The sequence below is a fragment of the Mangifera indica genome, chromosome 7 (assembly GCF_011075055.1).
Source record: "Mangifera indica cultivar Alphonso chromosome 7, CATAS_Mindica_2.1, whole genome shotgun sequence".
In the NCBI taxonomy this organism is placed as follows: Eukaryota; Viridiplantae; Streptophyta; class Magnoliopsida; order Sapindales; family Anacardiaceae; genus Mangifera; species Mangifera indica.
In genome coordinates, this window is record NC_058143.1 from 17842283 (window position 1) to 17867079 (window position 24797).

Genomic DNA, 24797 nt, shown 5'->3' on the forward strand with positions numbered 1-24797 from the left:
TTCCATTTAAAATTTGTATCTTAAAATAAATATACAAACCCTTTAAATACTGCCACATGCAATGCGTGGGCCATGCCGAATGCTATAGAATTTACTCGGACAACACTGTAAAATTCCTCTTCATGATTTTTATTTCTGGTTGTCTTGGCTATGAAGAAAGTTTCATGTGCCAAGTTCCCCCTTTTCTTTTCTCCTTTTGTCGTAGGTGTATCATTAAAGCGTGAAATTATTGTCATTTTTTCACTAAAAATAAAGGCAACCCACCGACTGATTCACCGACACACAAAACTAAAATGATACAACGCATAAACTTCTCAATTAAAAAGGCCAATTAAGACCAAGAATCTGGATATTATTAAAGATGAAAGGCTTAGCTGAATTACAATCACAAAACTGTAAATTTTGGAAACTTAAAAAGGGAAAGCCTAGGTGGGACTGTTCACAGGGAGAAGTTTACCACGAATGTTTGCTGTGTTAACCTGACAAATCCCCTCGACCCACTAGAAGTTTCATCGAAATAAACACTTATTCTTGTTCTACCATGGATAATTCTGTTTTTTGAACATTGTTATTGAAACTTACAAATGGAAATATGTTTGATGAGAATCTAATCAAGCAGACAAGAAGCCTATTTATTGCAGATGCAAAAGATACATCTCTAACTGAAGAGTTCTTAAAATACATCTCTGAGTCTACCACCATTATAATCCATGAAAACCAATAATGTTTTGTGTAAGGCACAATACTCCAACCCAAGACAAAAGGGCTTGAAGAAGGAACTTACAGTGAGTCACAAACAACACAGCTCTCTGGCAGCCTGCAGAATAAACTTACAGTAAGTCTACAAACAACACCTCAGGCATCAGGAATGGTTATTAGCCACCCAATCAGAATCTTTAAGTGGCTCGATAACAGTGAGAAAATCTACTACTCTCTGTACATTGTAGCTAGTTAGGGTTCAAGAATCAATAACTGGCAGAATCAATGACTGGCCAGCCTATAGCCGCATATGCTGGTTAGGTTTAGTGAGAACTTTTGTGAAGTAATTGTGGATCTCAGGTAAAATACGCTGGATCAGATGGGAATGCCTGCAAATTGTCATCATTACAAAGATAATTTCAGTAAATGATGATAACATGCTGTAGTAGCAGTTGAGCAAATCTCCTATATTCTCTCTATGGGAGAATAACTGTTTCAGAATTTCAATTAAAAAAAATCGCAGAAGACACCAGAACAGATCGCTGTCATTAATTTTAAGAGCTGAAGGAATATTCGGTCGAAAAATATGATCTGCAAAAATGCCATTTGGAAACCCCAAAGTCTACTGCTTTAAATCAACACACGACCAAGCTTATTCATCCACACAAACTCCCATTAATAGGTCTTACTTGTTCATATAGCTAAGAAACTTGATAAATTACAAGAAAATGTTATACACGATAGATAAAAAGAAAATTAAAAGAAATTTACCATTTATAAGACACATTATGAACTGGTTAATAAGCACAGGCCAAATCTATTACTGCAAAGAACATAAAAATCCTTTAGCAGTAAAAGGTAATTTCTGTATTTTAGTTCAGTGAACAGAATCAATATGGCAAGGTTCTACAAGAACTCCCCTTCCCAATGGCAGCAAAAACAATTATTCCCCTTTTTATATATTGAAAAGAAAATATATCTACAGATGTCCACCTTGTTAAATTTTTGATGACATAAACCTTTTAATCAGTTGACTTAATACTTCCAACTCCAACATTATTTAAATATTAACTCTCCATCAGACAATAGAAATGGATGATAACAGAAGTTCTAAGTGCAAAAAGCAAAGAAGGCAGTATCAGGAACATAAAAGAATGCAAGAACATACCCGGGCCTCGCACTCAGTTTATCAAACTGCTCCAAGATAAACAAGACACATGTATGCCTCAATGATATAGCATTGAAGGCTTCTGAAAGTTCATACATGCTAGAAACATTTTCCAATGATATATCCTAAAATGAAAATAGCATATTCCATGAGATGATTACTTCCAATTTACAAGCAGCACTTAATCAAAAAATATAAACCAGCCTTTGTAGCACACCTGTGCAATTGTATATTCACAAAGTCGCTTAAGTCCCTCCAAGAGATACTGATCAGCAGCTCTGAGGAGATCTTGTGCAATATCCAGTGTAACATCTACAGATCCAGTGTAGATAAATCTGTTTCAGGACAAATGCAGTAAATTAGAAATGCTCACAGGAAAGGAATGGTAAGGAACTGGAAGGCCCAGCATTCACAGACCTCATCATCAACTCAAAAACCTCCCATCTAATATTAGGAATTTCAATGTCCCTAGCATCCTTCTCCTGCAAGCAAATGACAACAGAAACTGATTAAAATGTGAATATCAATAACGTGTCAATGCTTTCAGTCATTTAATGTGCATTTCAATTTTGATTTAAAGACAAATGCACAATTGAATGCTTATGCTTTTATTTACTAAAACCGAGTCTGAGTTCAAAGTTTTTGGGTCAGATAAATTTTAAGCACAATATCAATGGGCAGTATACCTCACATTATTCACTAAACCAAAGAGCTAACAGTGCAACTCTCCATGGCCAACATTATGAAACCAAACAACACCCCACCACACCCTAAATGAAAAAGGAATAAAGCATCATATACAAAAACACACCCGGTAACCACCATCAAACATTGCACGAAATGCATCTGAAGAAGCGAGTAGACATATCCGATGGGCATAAAACCGTTTACCTGCATTAAAAGTTGAAAGTTCAGATTGAAAGAAGGGATTCATACTAACAGAACTTTTATTCTGATAATCATTTAATTGTTGTCCCAACAGGTTCCAAATATTAAGTAAGCTGAAGTTATAGCATTAAGCATATAGCAATCAACCTTCAACTAGAAAAGTAACATCTGACAAGGTAGCACTGTTTACATACTGCTCGCCTAAGTAGACCTACACCAAGAAGAAAAACTTGAATCATTTAAATAAGAAATAATTTAAACATTGTCTTAAATGCAAATAAGAGATTTAAAAGCCTTTGCCAATGCAACTGAGTCAAACTCAAAAATTTCCACCAAATATATTAGAAACAACAGACGATAACTCAATAAAAAGAAAAACTCTCTGAACTGCACAAAGCCATTTTTCCTTTGCTATAACAAATTCTAAATATCTTGAAAGTGAGAGATATTGTCGCATTGATGTCAAGTCAATAAAACCTGAACAGCTTATTCACAAGTCAAGTGGTAAAATAACAAGACAAAAATGTAGTAGCAGTTCAAATGTAACCTCACTCTGAATTGTCCCAATTAGATCTGATGAGGCCAGATTTTGGAGTGTTTAAAATAGGTTGGAGCAGGTATGTGGAAAGGAAATTTTCTAACTCAATTTATTTCAGGCTTTATAGCACCAGCTAGAAAGAGTCACCACAACCTCCTCAACAAAATTTCAGAAACTTCTATGGTTGCTTGCAAGCATGCATCATATATCACTGTTTGATGTATAACAGTGTACCTGGCCTCCCCATTAAAGATGTAAAGGCCATGGAATGAAATGAACTGCTTCAACAGCTCACCTGTGGTGTTGGAGAAGGGGGAGCTGCATCCATTGGAGAAAGTGTCATTGCTTTGTTGGCCAACTTGAAAAGAGCCACAGCACCATCAAGTTGCTGTTTGCTGCTTGTAGAACCAAGAAGCCCAAGAAGCAATTCCAATCCTACAGGGAAAAAGTTGAAAACTGAGTGTGCTAAGCATCTGCAGACCATCAATAACAGCTGAACCAAAACTTCAAAAAAACTTAATCCAACCAAAGATAAAAGTGAAAATGTATACTTAGTGAAGAATATAACTAAGAATGCACATACCACCATTATCAATGAATATAATTCTCTGATCTTCAGAGGAACAAAGATGAGCAAGAGCCGAAGCAACACGTCTTTGGACAGACTTCTCTGCCACACGCATCATATATAACAAATGGTTCAAAACCTACAGAAAAGGAAGCACGGGATGACACTCTCTTAACACTATAACCCACTGAAACATTTAACCTAAAACAGAACAAATGGGACAATATTTCAACGATATATAAGTAAATGATTGGCAAGAAAATACTCACTCGTCCATGAATCTTCTCTTCCAATCTTTTCAATGTCTTTGCTACACAATCCTTCGTTGCCTGCAAGAATATATATTTAAGTACCCATTAGAGTTGGATTAATAGGGAAAAGGATGAATAATCAACCTTTGACATATCTAAAGACAATTAAAAGATCAGATACGTCATCAAGAAGCTAATTTTCAAAAACAAGAGTCCAACATACTTGAACAATAAATTCTCCATCTTGAAGCTTTTGCACACCTCCCACCCTAATAAAATCACATACATTATCCTATGAAAGAAAGTTGAACCAATAAAATTAGTGTTAATAACTTGTTAAAACAATTAAAATATAACCAGTTGTAATACTCATCAAATATTAAAAAAATAAAAAACTATAGCATACCTCATTATCTGCAAGACCATAAAGAGCAAATGCAGCATTATGTTGCAGAGAACCATTTTTCGAATCAAGAAGCTTCAGCAATGGCACTAACCCCCCATTATGAGCAATTCCAGCTTGGTTGTGTGTGTCCTGAATTCAAAGACTACTTTAACCCAAACAAAATGTGACTTCACAAGCAATAGTCATCTAGCGTAATTATACTATCTTAGAAAGCCTCGTCTACACAGTTAATAACATCCATGATGGGTGACTAAGATAAGAACATCAAAGATTCACAAGATAATAACCTGTGCCAATCTCCCCAAGGCAAAGGCTGACATTTCCCTCAGTTGGAGATCAGGCGATTGGAGCATCTCAATTAAAGGCCGAACAGCACCCCTTTGAACAATATGAACCTGCAAAAATTACACCTTCAAGATTGAAAATAGAAAAAAGGTAAAGAAATAAATTATACTTGATAAAAAAATACAGAAGGATGAGAAAATCACACTTATGACCATCAGCCAGAAGTAATCAGGAGAGAATAAACAATCATTGTAGGACAGACAAAATGAAATCTAAACTTGAATTCATTTGATCTTCTCACTACAAGATATTCAATTACATTTACTTCCTTGCATCTAAATGATCAATAGACATTTGAGAGAAGAACATGAATCTTAGAAAGGAAAAGTAGGATAAAAAGATAATGCAATTTCTATCCACCTTGCAGTCCGAATCAGTTGCAGCAAACTGTCCAAGTAACAAAGCTGCTTCCCTTTGACTCTCTGAGCAGCAGGAGCTGTCATCCAACAGATAAAGTTAATAATTTACAAAAGGAAAATAAAAATTAACACATTTATTAAAAAAAAGACCCAAGATAATATGTAAAATAAGAACAAAAAAAGAAAAGCTTCGGCAAATGTATGAAGAATGGCATCACAAGAATCATGCACAAAGAAAGGGGGGAGGGGTGGTGGTAAAAAGAATCTTATACATGCCTAAGTAAACCAATGACAGGTTGCAATGCTCCAGCAGCAAGAACTTCTTTCTTAATATTTGGAGATGAGTGTACAAGATTTCCAATCACTCCAACCTGTAAATCATCAAAAACTAATTCACTCAACATCCACTATGAAGTGCAACTACAAAATATCACATTAATGTAGTTCCATGATAAAGAAGTTAAATAATAAGATCTTACTGCTTCATAATGTATGGCAGCATCTTCAGATCGAAGCATTAAAATGAGGGTGGGAAGAGCATTGCATTCAACAATCTGCCAACAATAGTATTTTTATCATCTGTAGAGGCCAAAAAAAAAAAAAACCCTATAAGAGGTAATCTTTAGAGAAAGGAACAAATTACCTGATTTTTATTTTCATCATTTTTAAATGCCAAAGTTCGCAGGGATCCAGCAGCTGCTCTTTGCACCTTTGTATCGGTAAATTCAAGCAAGTCAACAAGAGGCGGAATTCCACCTTCCATCCTGCTTATCCATTCCAGATGTCCACAAGATAAATATGATAACAATTGTTAAATACCAGACTTAAAACTAAAACATACAGAAAATGGCAAACCTGACACGTGTCTTAATGCTGCTATTCTCATGAGCAAGGTTGGTGATAGCATCCGCAGCTCTTCTGATAACACTATTGACAGCACGAGAACCACAACTGTCCTTGTGCCTCTTTAGCAAATTCACAAGAAGTGACAAGGCCCCATTGTCAACTATAAGCTGTTGATACTCTGGCTGTTAACACCAAAGCAAACAACAATCAGCAATTCAGCAATGTGGTATAAACTACTTCCCTTTAAGTTTCACCATCCAGATGCATCAATTCCAAATTTATAGCAAGCATAATACGAATCATCATCAAATGATGCAAACTCTATGATAATAACAATATTGGATGTACCATACCGCAAAGACTTTTTAAAAAATTAAAAAATGAAAGCAAAATGGCAACCTCTTCAAAGTTAAACCCTTTTACTCACTCTTCAGTCCTTTTCATTTTAGGGATGACCGGTATGGAGGAAGGCAGAGGAAAAAAGGAGAGAAGACATGATAAAAAAAAAAAACCTTGATATATCCATGGAAACTACGTAAATCACTAGCATAGGCTTAAAAAAAAAATCCTAATTTAACTGTGTTTTGATCATGGGGAAAGAAATACGACAAGCACAGTAAAAGAAAATTTATTTCCCTTCAATTATAGTGGAATATACTGGGAAAAGAGAACATCATAGGAATTTAAGTAAGTAAAAGGATGTCGGCAGAAAATTTATTACAGTAGTAGCCAATTTACAGAGCAAATCTTGATTTTTCTCAAAGTGACTCATAATATTATGTGGTTTGTGACGACAATGACCATGAATAAGATTCAATGAAGTTCTTTAGTTTTTCAACCTCGTTTTCCTTGTCTACCTAAGAAAAAGTAAAATTCCTTTTTTTTCTCTCTCCTTTTTTTATATGTGTTCTGGTTCCCTCTTCTCTGTCCATCTTACATATATAAGAAACATATAAATATAGTTTATTAAAACTATTTACGCTGTTTGGCAACCCATGAATAATAAAATTGCATCATACTTTATTACTCATTAAGATGATAATACTATTCCTCAAAATGCAAGATAAAATGGTGCATGCAACCGTCATCACAACGACAATCAAGTTCACATCTGGCCTTAACAACTATAATGCACAATAATAACAGAAAACCATTCTTTGTTATCCATATAATTCAATTCTCAACATCTTGTCTTCTCTTCTTGTTATAGTAAATTCCAACCATTTATACAATTCTCACAACATTTCACTGAAAATTCAAATATATAACAAATATTCTCCCCAGTTACCAAATTTAATCACTGAAACTTAACCACAAATTTACAACCAAAAGAAAATATAATAATTAGATCACCTTTACTGCAAGAAGACCAAGAGCGAAAGCGCTTCCTTTCTCGACTTCATGCTCAAACGGCTTTGTACCACGGAAAGCTTCAGTTGTCGGCGGCCCCTGCAGATGCTTCACCAGAGCCGGAACAGCACCACCTTCAACAATCCAGTTCACAACCTCCTCTGTGACAATAATCACAAAAAAAAAAAATTAATAAATCAACCGTAGATAAAGCGAGATCGAGAGGAGGTTTGGTTTTCAAAGGTAACTCACCGTTTTTGGCAAGCTCAGCGAGGACATGAGTGGCGCGTTTGGCGGCGGCGCGATCAGCTTCGAGCCAAGAGAAAGCGGTGTTAAGGATATTAACCTGTGCACTAACCTCGCACAATAACGCTTGCCGCGCATCGGAGGAAGGTACAGAAGAAGACGATGAAGATATATCTCCTTGTTGATGTTGATCATCTTCGATAACCATCTCTTCCTCTAGTTTACGCTTTTGCCCCTTCCTCTCGGGGGCGCTCTGGTCATGGCGTCTCTGCGAATCCATCAGTTTAGACACTGACGAAGCAGAGAGAGGAGTGTGATCAGAAATGAAATTGAGATTTGAAAACGGATGAGGGAGGAAGGGCAGTTTAGGAATTTCTGAAAATATCTTTCTCCCTTCTTTTGCTGTGTCGGAACTAAGGTTTGGACCGGCCACATAAACTCTGAGATCCATATATATAAGTAAAGGCTATCGTGCGCTCCCGCCGGAACCGATGAAGGCTAATTTGCGCATGCATTGTTTAGAAGTGGGTACTGGGTAGAAGGACGGGCCCATGAAAATTTGGGTTGCAATTTTTAATGGCACTGCCCTGTGTGGTGCACGTTTCTTGTGGATATGGAGGAGATATCCCACCCCAAGTTTGAAAATTTGGTACATATTTGTTATCTAATTAATGAATTCTGCTATTTTTAATTGTAAAGTTAACGGTCTTAATGCCCTAAAGTAGTAACGAGTTTCGCGCACTCTAAACCCATTTGTGCGCAATTAAAAAAATTAGACGTAAGTTTGATGTATCGTTTTTAAGTTTAAAAAGTCAATTTATTTACTTATTATTCAATTAATGAATCATGTTATTTTTTATTATAGAGTCAACAATCTCAATGTCCTAAAGTAGTAATGAGTTTCGCGCGTTCTAAACTCACTAATGTACGATTAGAAAAATTGGGCATAAGTTTAAAATATCATTCCTTAGTACATGAAAAAGATAAAATATATTTCAATAATTGAATTGAATTCTAATAGTTATCTCAAAAAGCTTCATCCATATCAAAAGCTCCTTAATTTTCACTTTGTTAACTTTGCACATTCAACAATTCTCAACAAACATAGACACTTCAATGATATACAAAACAATGTGATTGATGACCTTGAACTTGTATTTGTAACACTGATATTGCTTGACCCACATGAAATCAATGACACATTTATAGTTCATCTCAGTGAGGCATCAAGTGGGCGGCGGCCTTTAGGGAGGTTGAGTTCGTGAGAAGTTCATGGCACTTTTGCTTGCGGAAGGCGGTGCCGCGATGGACTTAGGCTTGTTGTTTCTTGTCAGTGGCCATTTTTTCTAACTTTGAGCTAATGTGTTTAGATGAGCTTTATTAAGTTTTGAGTGAAATGAATGGCTTCAGGTGATGCTTGTTAAATAGAGGACTTGTTAAGGGAAGTGAAATTACGAAAATATGTTTGTTTTGTCCTAATTGCATCAAATCGAGATGATTAAACTATGAGAGAATTTTGGGAGGAAGAAAAGGGGCTGGAAAATATTTTCTAATGCAAGGTTTTTGCATTTATTAAATTACTTTTCTACCCTTTTTCATCTAAGTTCACTAAACAAAATTGGAAAATGGGTGAAAAACTTATTTTTTTCAAACTTATTAGGTTAACAACGATTTCATCAAAGTCGAGGTGAGATATGGTGATTTGACCTTAAATGATATTATTATGTCACTATGCTCATAATTCGTGAATGATTCTCCCGCATATTCTTTGAAACCAAAATTCGAATATAACCAGGTTCACGTACTCCCGAGGAATATAAGTTAATTTCCAAAGCAAGAAAGGAATTTCGGATACCCGCCCTTAAAAGCAAAGTATTTTGATTGAATAATCCTAGTCGACTAATTTGGTTAAAATATTATTCAATTAATTAAATCATAATAATAAATATAAGATTTAATATCGTTTAAAAATGTATATGGGTAATTATAATTATATGATTGTCCTTAAAAAGTGAAATAAATGCCAGATTGATTGAACATTGATATCAGAAAAACCAACTGTGGTTAGGGGTGAACAAAACCGGTTAACCGGTTTTACAAACCGAACCGAATTTTCGGTTTTATAAAAATCACGAACCGAAACCGAACCGTTTTATACATTAACCGATTTATAACCGAACCGAAATTATTGGATAACCGATCCAGATTTTCGGTTACCCAATTTTGAACCGAATTTTAATAATTAATATTTCAATTAAATTTTTAATATAAATTGTTTTCTTTTCTAATTTTAGCTTTCACTAAACATATAAATAATAATCTAAGAAAACCAAACTTTCATGCTTTTAATAAGAACTTTACAATTGAATACTCACCTATAAGAGCTGTGGCGGTTTGTGGTGGGTTTCAATATGTTTTTGCAAGCCCAAAATCAATGGTAAAAATCTGCTGCAAGAATAGAGAGGAGAAAAAAATATGGCAGTGAAGATTGTTGCAATGCAAGCAAGAATGAAGAAGAGAGAATGAAAAAGAAGAGAAAAGGAGACGAGACGTGTTGAGCCTTGGTTGCTTGCTTCTTGGATAGCTCTGCAACTGCAACTGCAACAATTCTGCACAGTAGCTGGCTGGCTAGGTGGCTGGAGATAGACAAAGAAGGAAAAATTACAGAAAAAGCCGGAAGCAAAGGAAAAGAAAATAACCTTTTTTTCTGTAAATAAACCTTTGACTTTTTATGTTAATAAAAAAAGGTAAATTTTAATTTTTAGGATAAATTTTTTATTATTTTTTAAATTTGAAAATTGAACTGGTTATCGGTTAACCGATTTTTTAATTTGAGTAAACCGAAAACTGAATTGAATTTTTGGTTTTTGTAATATTTTGACCCGATAACCAAACCGATTTTATGGGTAACCTATTTTTCGGTCCGAATACCGGTTCGGTTACTATTTCGGTTCGGTTATTGGAAATTTTTGAACACCCCTAACTGTGGTGGACTGTATGGCAGTCTGGCAAGTAGGGACAAATCGTGTTCCTCCATTATCCGGATCTCCTGAGAGGCCAAAATGCCAAGTTTAGTTGTGTTTTTAAAATTTTGTTTATAAGATTTAAAAATTTTATTTATAATATAATTATTATTAAAAATTTTCAAAATAAAAATAAAATTAATATTTTATTTATAGTATTTAAAAAATATAAAATTTATTGAATTTTTCTTTTTAAGATTTAAAAACTAATAATTTTATCTATGTCTAAAATTTTCTAATTTTAAAAAATTACATTTTTCTCTTAAATTTTTTCTTCATCTTTCTGACCTTGATGGTTTTTCCTCTCCATCATAAACTGTTGGTCGGCACATGAAAAGTAATCTGGAATAGATCTCTTCGTCCGAGATAAAGAAATCTATTTCAGATTGTTTCTCATATGTCAACCACTAATTTAAAGTAGAGAGGGAAAGTCATCGGCATCGAATATGGTGGCTAGAGGATAAAAGAAAAAAACCTCAAGATTTTAGAGGAGGAAAATGTTACTTTTCAAAGTTATAAAATTTTAAATAAGAGTAAAATGTTATTTTTAAAACTTAGAGAAGAAAATGTAATAAAATTATATTTTTTTAATATTATTAACAAAATAAAGATTTTACCCATTCCTTTAATAAAAAGTTTTAACTCTAATTAGTCAATAATGAGATTTAAAAATTTTCAAATATAACTTTGAAAACACAATTAAACTTAGGAGGGAAATAGCCGTTTGGCCATGGAGAGATTGCCTTTAATTAATTTATCAATTAAGTGTTTATGAACTTATAATTCAGTGGTTTTGGACATTAAACTCACTTTTTGTTGCGCATAAGCAGAGCCATGATTCACGTATAGGAGTAATTAATTACTGTGTAAACTTAACCTATCATATAATTTGCAAATTATTAGTAATTATATATTCACTCAGAACTTTAGACAGTAAATAATAATTTAATAAAGTTTCATAATATTAAAAGATAGATTCAAATCAAATTGAGTTTTAGTTCGACTCAATTTTTATAAAATCGAGTTTGAGTTCAATTTGTTTTAAAAGAGTTAAATTGGAGTTTGACTCGATGTTATTTTAATGTATATTATTCAAAATGATTACGGTACTTTTCTATTATAAATAGTAATGTGACATATAATATAAAAATAACTTTCACCTTTGATATTAAAATATTAATGATGTAATATTGATTTTGTTATATTTATATTATTATTTATTAATTAAATATAATAATTATTTATATATAGCAAATTTCAATTTTGGTAATAAAACATTACATAAAAAATTAATTACAAACAAGATTATTTTTATCATAAAAATTAAAAAAATAAAGATATAATTATAAGGTAATTTTTTTAATATCTTATGTGAATGTAGTAATAATATTATTTATTATATTATTAACTATATCACTATTAATAATAAAATATTATCAAAATATTTTATTATCTACAAATTAAACAAAGTAATATAAATAATAAAAAAATATATTACTAAAATAATGTTTTATTACCTTAAACCATACACTACCTTAATGGGACATTTAATTTTAGTAATATTGTATTACCAAAATCAAAAAATTATCTTAAATATAGATTATTTAAAAGATTAGTGGGTATAAATAATTATTATATTTGACAAAATTTGATAAATATAAATAATTATTATATTTAGTTAGAGATAATAAAATAATACTAGTAAATTATTTTATTTAAATGCCCTTAGGTATAATTATTTTAAAATTATTTTATATTATTTGTTATATTAATTAAAAATAAGATAATTTTTATCCTAAAAAATTAATAAATAAGAATATAATTATAATAAAATCAAAATTACTTTGATAATATTTTAATTTCTAAGATAAATATGATAATCAAATTATCGTCTATATTACTTGTCAAATCACCATTAATGATAAAATATTACTATAATATTTTATTATTGATAAATCAAACAAAATAATATAATTTATAAAATATATTCTATATTATTTATGAACTAAACAGTCCCTACAGATAAAATTAGTTCCATTAAATAGTAGATTTTGGGATATTAATATAATAATCAATATTATGGGGGTTTACAAAAAATAACTATATCTCTAATTTCATTTATCTCACTTAGAGAACCTTAACTTAGTTTGATCAAATGGAAAAATTTTGAGGCACAAAGATTGTGTATTGGATAAATTCAGGTCTCGTAAACGTAAAAGAGATTCGAATTTAAACTTTTTTCTTGATAGTCTTGATACTCTATCAAAATTATTAATTTTGGAGTCCACTTTGATTACCTTTCTTATAGTGTGATATGCTTTTCAAGTTTTTTGTCTAAATAAAGCAAAATATTAAAAATACTGTAACTTTAAAATGTTTTGTTATGTATATTGTAAATCAGAGTTAAAATTGATAGGATTGAGAGTTGAGCTTATAATTTTTTTTTTTAATGTCAAAGATTAGAGTAAAACTATATATTAATTAAATTAATAGATTAGACTGACATTGAGCTAGGTTTATTGGTTTTTTTTTTTAATAAACCCCTCAAAATTTTGATTATTTTTTAGGCCAAAAAACTATTTCTCACATAAGTTTTGATAAAATTACAAATATGTATATGTAGCAAATGAAAAATCCAAATATCACCTAAGTTTTGGTTTGTCAAGACACACCTATAAATTTTTTATTAGGGTTAAGGGGCAAAATTATTATTTTACTAGTAATATTAAAATAATTAAAATTATATCTTATTTTTCTCTTATGATTTAGAAAATTAATAATTTTCTCCTAGATTAAATTTTGAAAAATTTACTTTTTCTCTTTGGGATATCAAACTTGAAATTCGACCATTTTATCTAGTAAACAGTGGCCCAACAACAAATGAATAAGACGTCGTTGTCCAAATCTCTAAACGATGAAGCGTCATTCATCCTGAAAGACGTTTCGTCGTCCAACAATGCACTGCATCGATAGTCGATAGTCAGAGGGACGGGTGAAATAAAAACTTAAAGATTTAAGAGAAAAAACTCACTTTTCAAAATTCAGATATGAGGTAAAATATTATTTTTTAAAATTTGACAAAAAAATGAAATAAAATTATATATTTTTTAATATTATTATTAAATGATAATTTTACTATTATATTTAATAGATAAATTTAGAAATACATGAATATTTTAATTTTTTATTTATCGTAAATATATTTTTAAAATTAAACTAAAACTTAGGCGTACAATAGTGCTTGCCTATTTTTTATGCCCGTGGATTTATACCAGACCTAACAAACCCAACCCAACTGCCTTAAATGACTTGGCCCAACGTTTTCCCGCGTCAAGACCAAATAAACTTAAATTAAAAAAATATGTATCCTTTCTCTTCCACGGCTCCAATTCCTTGCTTCCATAACTGAACTCTAGCCCTCCTTAGAACCGTTCACCGTCTACCCTTTAACAAACACTTCAACAGAAAAAAAAAAAATCCCAAAATCTTTCTCATGTTAATCTTTTCTTTACATCATGCCCTCCCTTCACCTTCTCCTTTGCTATCTCCTCTCTCTTCTCACCATCTCCTTCGCTCACTCCCCACGAGGTAATTACAGTCTTTCCAATTTTAATTTAACAATTTCTTCTTCTTTTTCTCCTTATATCTTTTCTCTTACAATTCTCCTCAGGTTCTCTTAGGTACTTATATTGATTGCGGTGCTCTTTTGGGATCGACAATCAACGGAATCCGATGGCTCCCCGATACCGACGACATCTCGTGTGGGATCCCCAAGAACCTCTCCACTACCGCCACCGAAGCAACTCTCTCCACCGTCCATTCATTTCCCAACGAACTCCACGGTATATTTTGTTACGAATTTCCTGTGTTTCGCGGGGCGAGGTTCATGGTCAGGACTACGTACTACTACGGAGAGGTCAACGGCAAGGGTCCTCCTCCGGTGTTCGATCAGATGGTGGACGGAACTTTCTGGAGCGTGGTCAGCACGACTGCGGAGTACGAGCAAGGTTTGTCGTCATATTATGAGGGAGTCTTTTTGGCTCATGGAAAGACTATGAGTGTGTGTATCGGGTTAAATAATTATACGGACTTCGACCCGTTTATTTCAGCTTTGGAGCTTGTGATTCTGGAAGCTTCTGTTTATAACGCTACGGATTTTAGCAAGTATGTGCTCAGTTTGGTTTCCAGGCATAGCTTTGGCTACAATGGGACTCACAACATCAAGTAAGCTAATAATTTTCTTTTATCCCCCAATGTTTTCAAATTCGTATTAATTAGAATTCGGTGTCTGTTATTAATTTCTTATAGAAGAATTTGATTTTTTTTGTTTGTTAATATCTGAACGTGGGTTGTAATTTTGGAATCAAATAGTTTGCTTATCAATTTATTTGCTCAGAAAAATTTAATCATTGCGAAGATAAAAGTCTAATGTCAAATTGCTGAATCATACAGAATAAATGATCTTGTTGCAAGTTATAAGTACTAGTGTATTTGGAAGTGCTTTTGTATATTAAATATGCTTTCATATATTTAAGAATGCCTTTTTATTGCAGAGTTGATTGAAGTTCCTTTTTTTTTTTTTTCTATTTTTTCCCCTAAAATGCATTTAGGAGAAAGACTTGATAGGTGGTATGTGCTTCTTAAAATAAAAAAAAAGTAAATAAACACTTTTTGGATACTGGGAAACTTGTTTTTTCTTTAGAAGCATTCCAAATGCACTCTATATAAGTTTCATGAGATGACAGTCATGATGTCCAATTTAATATTTTGAACACCCTCTGTTATGTTGAATTTTTTGGTATCAACAGACATCCTGATGACAAATTCAATCGATATTGGGAGCCATTTGGAGACAATGCCCATATGGTAGCTGACAACAAAATGTATCTGTTTCTGGTTTCTGGAATCTTCCACTGAAGAAAATATTTGAAATTGCATTGGCAACTGGCCCAGAAAACTCCATGGAATTGCTATGGCCCTCAGTGTTACTTGCAAAGTCAAGAAACTATATTGCGCTATATTTTGCAGATAATCCTGATTCTTCCTCACTTGGGGCCTAAAGGATGTTTACATTATTATAAATCATGTACCACTCTGCAGAAACCTGAGTGTGAAACCAGATGGTGCTGTTATCTTTTCCCAACAATGGCCTCTTGAAGGTGCCACCAATATTACTTTGATTCCTGTTGCGGGTTCAAATAAAGGTCCTCTGATCAATGGTGGAGAGATCTTTAATGTGTTGGACATTGGAAGAAGAACTCTCACACAAGATGGTATGTTAAGTGACAGTGTTTAAAATATATTGGGCAAGTGAATAATTTTTGTTTCCCATGAAACTGTCATTCTTCTTCAACGACCCATTTGTGCCTGGTTGAAACTTATATTCAAACAAAATATTAAGAAAATGAGGTTTATGATTGAGAGAACCCAAAAAACAAAAAACAAAAAAAAAAATGTGATTTCCATGTAATTCAATATGATTGTATTGTCATGTATTCTGCTATGCACTGGGCATTATGACTTCCATATGACTTTACCCTTGGGTATGGCTCCAGAACCCCTAACATAAATTTGCATATCTTATTGCATTAGTAGCATTAGAAAAGTTTAAGAAGAACCTCTAGAACCCTCCACTTGACTGGAATGGTGATCCTTGTTTGCCCTAACAATATCCATGGACTGGAATTACATACTCTTATGGCCACCGAATTCGTGTAGTTACCTTGCAAGTTGGAACTAGGCATTACTGTGGTAGTGTGGTTATCATCTTTGCATTATATTATCATCTCTAATAACCCACTATTATCTGTTTTTTTTCCTTCTTTTATTTCCAGAAATTTGACAAATATGGGCCTGTTGGGAACATTGTCACCCAATATTTCCAGATAGTTAGCTCTGAATAGCATGTGAGTTGTCAGACAAATTTGCCAATTACTGAATTTTAGATTTAAGAATTTGCTGATTGAAGATCTCTTGTTAATGGCATCTTGCTTGGAAACAACAGGTTGTCTGGAATGATTCCTGATCTCAGTTCCTTAACAAAGCTGGGGAAGTTGTATGTTGTTACTTCTCTTCTGTTTTTGCATTAGTTTTTCTTGTTGTGCTATAAGTGAGCCATTTGATTGCACATGGAATTTGTCACTGAGCCGATATATAAAATGTTCTCATAAATTGAACATGAAATCCATTATCCCTGCAGTTATAATGCAGTAATTCATTTGTTATCTGGGGATTGTTATATATTTCTGCTTCCTGTTAGTTTGTGTTAATTTATCAATAACCAAAGAGATCATTTTTTCACAAATTTTTTGGAATTTATTTCAATTCTTTAATCTGATGTTGTTTCACATTAAAGGCTTTTGGAAGACAATCGATTCAGTGGAGAGATTAAAAAATCCCTTGGAAACATCACAGGCTTGCGTGAACTGTAAGTCGTGCTCTCACATATGCAATTAATGATTTCTCTACTCTGACTACTTAAACCTTACTTTAGTCTTACATAAAAGTATCAAAATGCAGGAATTTAATGCATAAAACCTGTTTGGTCTATGGTATATTTATAGGTCTTTTATGCCTGACTTCTTTATTAAAACTACAGAATCCTCAAGTAGTGTTTCTGATCAAAGTATTTGGGAAGTATTGATCTTCCACAGCTAAATTTGGGTTTATTTAAATAATGGGATTCTTTCTTGAAACATAGCGAGACTTTCAGTTAGTATCTAGAATCACTTTAATGATACAGGGAATATATATAAAATCTCCGATTGTATCTCTTCACATTTTGTAGATAAGCTTTTGATGCAAGGTTGGACAAATGCCTATACACCTCTTTTGCATTTCTTTTATGCCCACTGTATATGCCTGTATGACTTTCATACCAAGGTTTCAGCAGCTATGCTAAATCATATTGTTTATTGGTAAAAGAAGCACACTCACCTACATGGAACATTAAAACTAATGGCTGAATGTATACAAGCCTTTTTCACGAGGTGGTAACTACTTTATGGAAATCAGGACCTGCCTCAGTCAATGGGAGTTGATTTTTTGCATTCTATCATTTTCCAGCCCAAGTGGACAGTGTTTCAGCTTTTCTGGCAATTATACAAAAATAAGGTGCCCTTTTATTAGTGCTCCAGATAATAGTATGTCTGAGCCTTTATCTCATACAGCAGAAACAATAGATTACATATAGACCCCTTATGAGCCAATGCTTCACATTGGAACTTTTAGATCATCATGTCATAATTGATTTTTATATACAGAAGCTTCATAATGGGTTGGTATGTTGGGGAATTTTCAGGACATTGTCCGAACAAGTTTTTCTTGGGAATGATGTTAGCAAATTGATGTCTGTTCATAGGGATATAAATTGCCAAATGAATATTGCAGGATTACCATCTACAAGTCTAGTTTGTTTGTGTAGAACAGCTACCAGTTTACTTTGTAAGATCCATGCTTTGTTATCTGAGAGAATGATTCTGACAGGTTTAAATTTTAGTCTTTCACGTCCTTTTATTCATTTATTTACATTAAGTCCATTCCTTTCTCTGTTCTTATTGTTGATGCTTTTTACAATATATTTCAGATGCAGACTTGTTTTTTTCAATTTTTTATATTGCCAGATCATATTTTTCCAATTATTGCCTTGCATGACAACACAATTGGAAGGTTGTTTGGAGCATCTCTTTGCCATCTGGAGTTTTGTACTGGATTGTCGAGTGGAAACTATGATTAGATTCTTCATGTATCTGACAGAGTTCCTTTTGTCTTTCAGATTCTTACAAAACAACAATTTGACTGGTCAAATCCCAAGTAGCATCCTTAGAACAGCTGGAATAAACCTTAAGTGAGAGACTTCTCCTGGAAATCAACTTTCTTCTCCACCACCATCTTGAGCAAATGACTACGTTCACTATCAAGATGACAGCATTGTATTTTTCGAGGAACTTGATTTCAACAACTTGTGTGTGAATCTCTATTAACTACATGCCATAACAGTTGGTTCTGACATTTTTTTTTACCTTGCACAAAATTTGGAATTTAATTCTCATGCTTAGCTTTCTCTAGTTTGACCATGTAAAAGTTCATGAATGCAATTTGGAGCCTCTATAATTGTATACTTATAATTCTTGTCCATATGTGGTCAGTTTGGAAATTTTTTTTTTTTTTTTGGCTTGGCATAAATGGGTCTTGTTTTCGGATCGTAATTCACAATTGTCTCTGTGGAGATATTTTTTAATTTTATATTTAATGTTATTTTTTATGTTTATGTTACAAGTATAGGATTGTACAATGTATGCCCCATATGATGTAGCTATATTTTGTTTTTTTAATAGCTTCACAGATTGCAAGCAAATATAAGCATTTACCTGACTTCTTTTTTTTTTTTTTTTAAATCTCAATTTCTTCTGCTGCCACCTGATCGACACTTGATCATCTGACTTACACGTCGATTAAATTTTGTGAAATCTGGTTCTGAAATTTTGTTCAACCCTCTAAATGTGCTTCATCTGTAAGTAAGGTTGTGGGTGTTTGAAATTCTCTGCTATTGAAGGGAGCTCCATTGTCACCTGACAAATCCACTACCATTTCATTCAAAATGGTGGCAAAAAGCTGTTACATTTGAACTTGTGGCTTTTAAGTGAACTGAATAGTTGGGTTGGCCACTGGCAGGAGCTTGCACTTACAACAAAGGGGTCAGTCAGAAATCGGCTTTTTTTTTTTTCCCCTCAAAATTATGATTTGTGTAAGAATTATTTATTATTCTAAAGTAGTTGAATTTCCTTGATCCATGTAGGTTTGAAGGTCTTAAACGAGTTGAAGATGTTTTACTCAGTCGTGCAAAAGAGTAGATCGAGGTCCCTCACCTTTACAGAAAGAGAAGAGAAATTGAGCTGTATGGTCAGACTAACACAAGCATAGTCCACCTATCCCCCATTTACTTATTTCCTTTTTGGGAAAGGATATCTTCCTTTCTGATTTATAATAGAGACTCAGAGCATACGGTTGCCAAACCTTTCTCTTCTACCCAAAATAATTCATCATGCATTAGTGCAAACTGCTAACCGCATTGATCAGATTCTTCTGCCTGTGGCTTGTAGGACCCCATGATTCAGAATCGCTGCATATGCATGTGGCATGACTACTCACACACTTACGCCTATCAGTGACAGCCATAGAAATGCTGTTTCCATTAACAAATGAAAAGAAAAGAAATAGAGAAGATTTATTTTTCTAAAAGCATGCAATAAATATAAAAGTCAGCATTTACATAGTAATACATCTGATCCAACATTATCAAGATTAATCTAAGGAGAAAACAGAGAAAAATTTATCAAATGTAAAATGAAATTTGCAGAAATGAACATATTAGACAATACTAGATATGAGATGAAGATTCTGCTACTTGCAACTTTTGATTTATTTGATTCACCTCTCTAATCTTCCTTTCTTGAGGGGAAATAGAGGTGGCAGTGCACTGTTCTTCACTTGTGTGCAAATGGGTACATTTATCATTGGCCTTATTCTAATACTTGCTGATCTTGTTCTCTCCAGTCCCTTCTTTATCCTCTTAACATGCTTTTCTCTGTTCCGAGAGCCTTCTGTTTTTGCTTCTGTAGTAGCCACATCAGCTAGTGAGCTTGAAGATGATGATGTTGAAGAGGAAGAAGAAGATGGTGACAAAGAAGAAGCACGTTGCTTTTTTAACCTCAGCAACTCTTTCCATAAAACGGTGCATTTTGGTGGCCTTGGAGAAGGGTCATCATCAACAAACCAACTTACTCTAGGTTCAGCCGCTTCTTTGTTAACCTCTTCCTCTTCGGCATCTTTTGACTTCAAGGTGATCTTGTTGAGCTTTTCCGAATGCTGCATTTGCCAAAAAGGTAGGAGCTTTCCTTCAAAGAAAAGCTCATCTGCAGTTAGCATGGCGTGGCTACTGACATTATTGTTTGAAAGAAACTCAAATTCTGCATTGATTCTGGCCTTTTCTCTCTCTTTTTCTTGGTCTTTTTCAATGGTTTCAGAGTGGGGGCTGATGGAAATGAAGTTGTTTTCATCAAGAAATTCAGCAGAGAAAGAAATTCTGGGACTTGTGGGTGGTGCAGCAATGGATCTAGTGGTAGCATCAGTAGCTTGAACAATTTCAACAGAGACCATTTTGGTTGTGTTTTGAGGAGAGAAGAGAGAGAGTGATTTGAGCAAAGTGCATGAAGGCTCTGATTTATAAAGGGAAGAAAGGAGGAGAAGCTTTATTGTAATTTGCAGAGAAATTGTAATCTATTTGTCTTCTTATTGTAAGTTAAAAATTTTTGGACGGTGAGATTATTAAAATTAAGTGGTCTGGTGATGGCGAAACAAGTGAGATGAGGCTGTGTTTAAGAAAATGGAAACATCACATGGACACCTTGGGAAATAAAAAAGACAAATACTTTTTCACCTTTGTTTTTCATGTATTACCATTAATCCTTCCCTTTACTCTTCAAAATCTTAAAACCTAGTCTCATTGAGTAGTTTGGGTGGTAATAAAAAAAAATTTCAAGCATTAGAGGAAAAAAGTTTAAATCTTCTTTAACGACATTTTACGATTAAACTTTTGATTTATATGAGTTATGAGATCATCATTGCATTCAAAATTTTACTTATTTAATATAATTGTACATATCTTAAAAGAATAGGTTGATTTAAATAAGGTTTGTTTGTAACCAACAAAAAATTCAAAATCCCAAAAACAGTCTCATTAGAAGAAGACATGCCAATTAGCAATGGGGTTTTCATAAAAACTTTGATTAGAAGGAGAAAGATAATTATAAAGTTGTAAAATTTTTTTGAGATTATGATTTGGGTTTTAAGTAGTAATTAGGCAAATGGGGAATTGATTATTAATTTGGATTTTGGACTGGTCAAGAGAATAAGCTTTTTGTTAGTTTGACTCACTCAATTGGCTTAGTTGGAGTCCCACACATGCAGTCACATGAGACTAAGTTCTAGCCATGTGACACATTAATCATATATATAAACAGTACCATTTTCTTAACCAAAATGCCCTTCAAACACCTTGGTGAATTTTTGGTATACTCTGTAATTTTGTTGCTATACCATGGGCTTTCTTCTCATCTGTAGAAAGAATTCAAGTGACAGTTATCATGTTCAGTTGTTTAAAAGCTTCCATTAAGATTTGGACATCTCTAATTAATCCTAGACAGCTAATAAACATAAGGGTAAAATCTTCTGGGCATTCTTTATTTTATTGATATATTTTTATAGTGTGATTTGATTATTCATAAATATACACTGCACTTCCTATAGGGCAATTTGTGGTCCTGCTTTGTCTTCTAATAATGGAGGAAGGAAGCAATAATGTTGAAGCTTGACAGACTATCAATAAACAACAAAAACTAAATGTGATTCCAAAACCAAAATTAACATCAATTATGTGATGGCTGTGAGAGTTCAACATTAAGCCATTTCTATGTAATTCAACATCATCATTCCTCTTCTTGTCTTTACCAACTTGCTCTTTTTTTCTTGCTTTTCTTCTTTTTTTCATTGAATCACCAAAAACCCTTCATGGGTTTTTAGCATTTTCTTCAGAAAGGTCAATGCAATCTACTAGCAACGAAACAGAGTTTATGATTATGAGGAAAAGTGAGGGTTTTCTTTTTTAGTTTTATATATGTATATATATATTAAATTTGGTTTTGTGAACTTTAGCCATGAAAACAAGCAAGTGGGACAAGTTAATTTAGAATTGAAGCAATGATGAGGATGAGGGCTTAGTTACTGCAATTATGAAGAAAAAAGGGTAGTGGGTCAAAATCAAATGAAAAGGCAACAAGTTTAGAAGGGTTTCTCAAAAAGGTCTCCTCAAGGATTGGGGAAACACCCCCTGCACCCAAATACTTCAAAAAATAACAAACACATTCAAACAATTGACTGACATTACACCTTAAATAATATTATATATATACATTTTTTAATATACAATTATATATAAAAATTATATCATTATATAATTAAGTATTATTTATACTTAATTTAAAATTATTTAATTATATACTATTATATTATTTCTATATATAATTGTATACTAAAAAATATTTATATATAATTTTATCGTTTTTCATATATTATTTTAATTATATCATATGATAGGAAAATAATAAGTATGAGGTTGGAAAGGAGAATATGAGATTTTTGGACGCGAGTTAAAGTTTTGTTTTCCTTAAAAAAAAAGTAGGAAATACTTTTGTTTGGGTTTTTGGTTATTTCAATCAAACCACAAGGAGGACACGTCATTACCTGGAAGTTAGAGGGCTTCTTGAACGCTGTTTGTTTGTTTTATTTGGGAATAGGAATTGACCCTGAAAAGACTCCAATGCAAAGGCTTGGCAGTGGACCATATACACAAACTGAATGAATTTGGCTTAGTTCTGGTTTAATGCAAAAGCCTGCCTATCCAGTATTACTATTGCTAAGTGGAGGTGGAGGAGGGAGCCCACTGCTGTTTGACCATCACTCGCTTGATCAGAACAGAAGGCATCTATCTATCAGTATCTATCAAGTTAAGCCTAACCTAATCACTAAAGGCTGCATTGTATTAAAGTTGAAAAGTTAGTGGCAAAGGCCAACCAAATCTTGAAAACAATCACATCATATCTCGCAATCACGTTGGATGGTAATTTGAAGTCAGATTAAATTATACTAAATATAGCTGTTAAAATAGTAATTAATTTTTTTACTTAAATAATATATTATTATAATTAGTAATTTATTTTAAATTTTAAATTATTTAATTATATAATTATATTTAATATTTAATCAAATATTTAAAATTAGATTACCATTTTTCTTTTATAAAAAAAAATTTAAACTTATGCTTTTCTTTTATACATAAAACCATTTCTCTTGTCACCCAAACAAACATTCTTCGGCAATCCAACTGCTGTATCACCCCGGAATAGTATTGATTTGACCTGGGCCATGTCGACGATAATGCCAGAGGCGGCTTGGTCTACTCCAGAATTGCCTTGGGCCAAGCCAGGATCTTTCTTATTCACGCTCACAGTAATACCGCGCGCGTGCGTCCGTACGTGTCCGGCCACATGCTAAATTGTTATAATCCTATCCATAAGCTGCGTGTGGAAAATAAATAAGCTGGAATCTGATACTTTTCTTCTTATATTTATCCATACAACATGAATTTATGTTAACTTCTCTGAAAAAGAAGAAAATAAAAGGATTGATGAAGACCGCATTAATATCCAAAAGCCTAACTTAATTATCTGGAAAAAAGCAAAAAAGACAAAATGTCATTTTTTTTTTTTAATTTTTGTCGCCAACTCTCTCGTTTACTGTCACATTCTCATCCAATTAACACACCCAAAAACCCAATTGTTGGTTGCAGAGCCTCCACCGGCCTTCCTCCCATTTCAAATCTTCTTCCCATTCCGTTTGACGCCAACTTGTCCATCGGCCACAAAAACGAATTCGTCAACCCAAACATTGTTGCAATTGTTCTTGCCAGCTGAACTGTCATATAAATCCTATCATAAAAATACTTCGTTATGTCATTATCAATTGTCCGCTCCATGGGGTAGCCACATGCGTGGAACAAACGATTGGAGAGTATCATGGATTTTTCTTTGCCAAAATACCAATTTGGCGCAAGAGATTTCGAGCTAAAAACAATGGCAAGAACATTCTTATATGATTTGAATAATTGGTGAACAAGATCAACTGTTACAAGACTTGCACTACAACTCATGTTGGATAATTAAATTGAACACCTTGAGATCATTCCCTATCTTGTATTGACTCATCAGGCAAGCTAAGGCGGAGGAAGCAGTGACAAAGATCAAAAGAACCTGAGGTATTCAATGCCTGTGACTCAGATAAGCTGTCCTTCTAGGAGACAGTAATTCAGCTTCGAGAACTTATATCATAACTTGTAGAACATCTAGCTACAAATGGAATTATATTTTGCAAATGATCAAACACCAACGCCAGTTTCATTGAAGATTAAACTTTTTAACTCTTTATTTCAACTTAATTAGTTTGTCTAAAGATGTCTTAAGCCGACAGAATTATAACTAAAGAAAAGGCAAATATG

General features: G+C 33.1%; 2 protein-coding genes and 1 long non-coding RNA gene across 8 annotated transcripts; 1 reads left to right on the forward strand and 2 right to left on the reverse strand.

Annotated features, from left to right (window-relative positions):
* Nucleotides 1–608: 608 nt before the first annotated feature.
* LOC123221179 (ARM REPEAT PROTEIN INTERACTING WITH ABF2-like) lies at nucleotides 609–8217 on the reverse strand. The gene is made up of 19 exons (XM_044643919.1): nucleotides 7671–8217; nucleotides 7422–7579; nucleotides 6078–6250; nucleotides 5866–5986; nucleotides 5702–5776; nucleotides 5499–5593; nucleotides 5224–5299; nucleotides 4806–4913; nucleotides 4519–4647; nucleotides 4336–4404; nucleotides 4131–4190; nucleotides 3877–4000; nucleotides 3589–3728; nucleotides 2903–2966; nucleotides 2679–2758; nucleotides 2285–2349; nucleotides 2085–2202; nucleotides 1868–1992; nucleotides 609–1088 (listed from the first exon to the last, which is right to left on the reverse strand). Exons 1-19 carry the CDS (start codon nucleotides 8113–8115, stop codon nucleotides 998–1000), a joined length of 2316 nt encoding a protein of 771 aa, XP_044499854.1. The 5' UTR covers nucleotides 8116–8217; the 3' UTR covers nucleotides 609–997.
* A 5821-nt stretch (nucleotides 8218–14038) lies between these two features.
* Nucleotides 14039–19899, forward strand: LOC123219927. 6 transcript variants are annotated; one of them, XR_006502954.1, is made up of 8 exons: nucleotides 14039–14275; nucleotides 14358–14911; nucleotides 15496–15960; nucleotides 16522–16593; nucleotides 16692–16742; nucleotides 17043–17800; nucleotides 18462–19383; nucleotides 19485–19899. It is a non-coding gene; the product is annotated as an uncharacterized LOC123219927 (long non-coding RNA). The 6 variants fall into 6 exon arrangements; XR_006502952.1 differs by having other exon boundaries at nucleotides 17043–17114; nucleotides 17475–19383; XR_006502955.1 differs by having other exon boundaries at nucleotides 17043–17114; nucleotides 18310–19383.
* Nucleotides 19900–19912: 13 nt separating this feature from the next.
* On the reverse strand, nucleotides 19913–20946 carry LOC123219926. Its single transcript, XM_044641896.1, has one exon. It carries the CDS (start codon nucleotides 20843–20845, stop codon nucleotides 20117–20119), a length of 729 nt encoding a protein of 242 aa, XP_044497831.1. The 5' UTR covers nucleotides 20846–20946; the 3' UTR covers nucleotides 19913–20116.
* Nucleotides 20947–24797: the final 3851 nt, after the last annotated feature.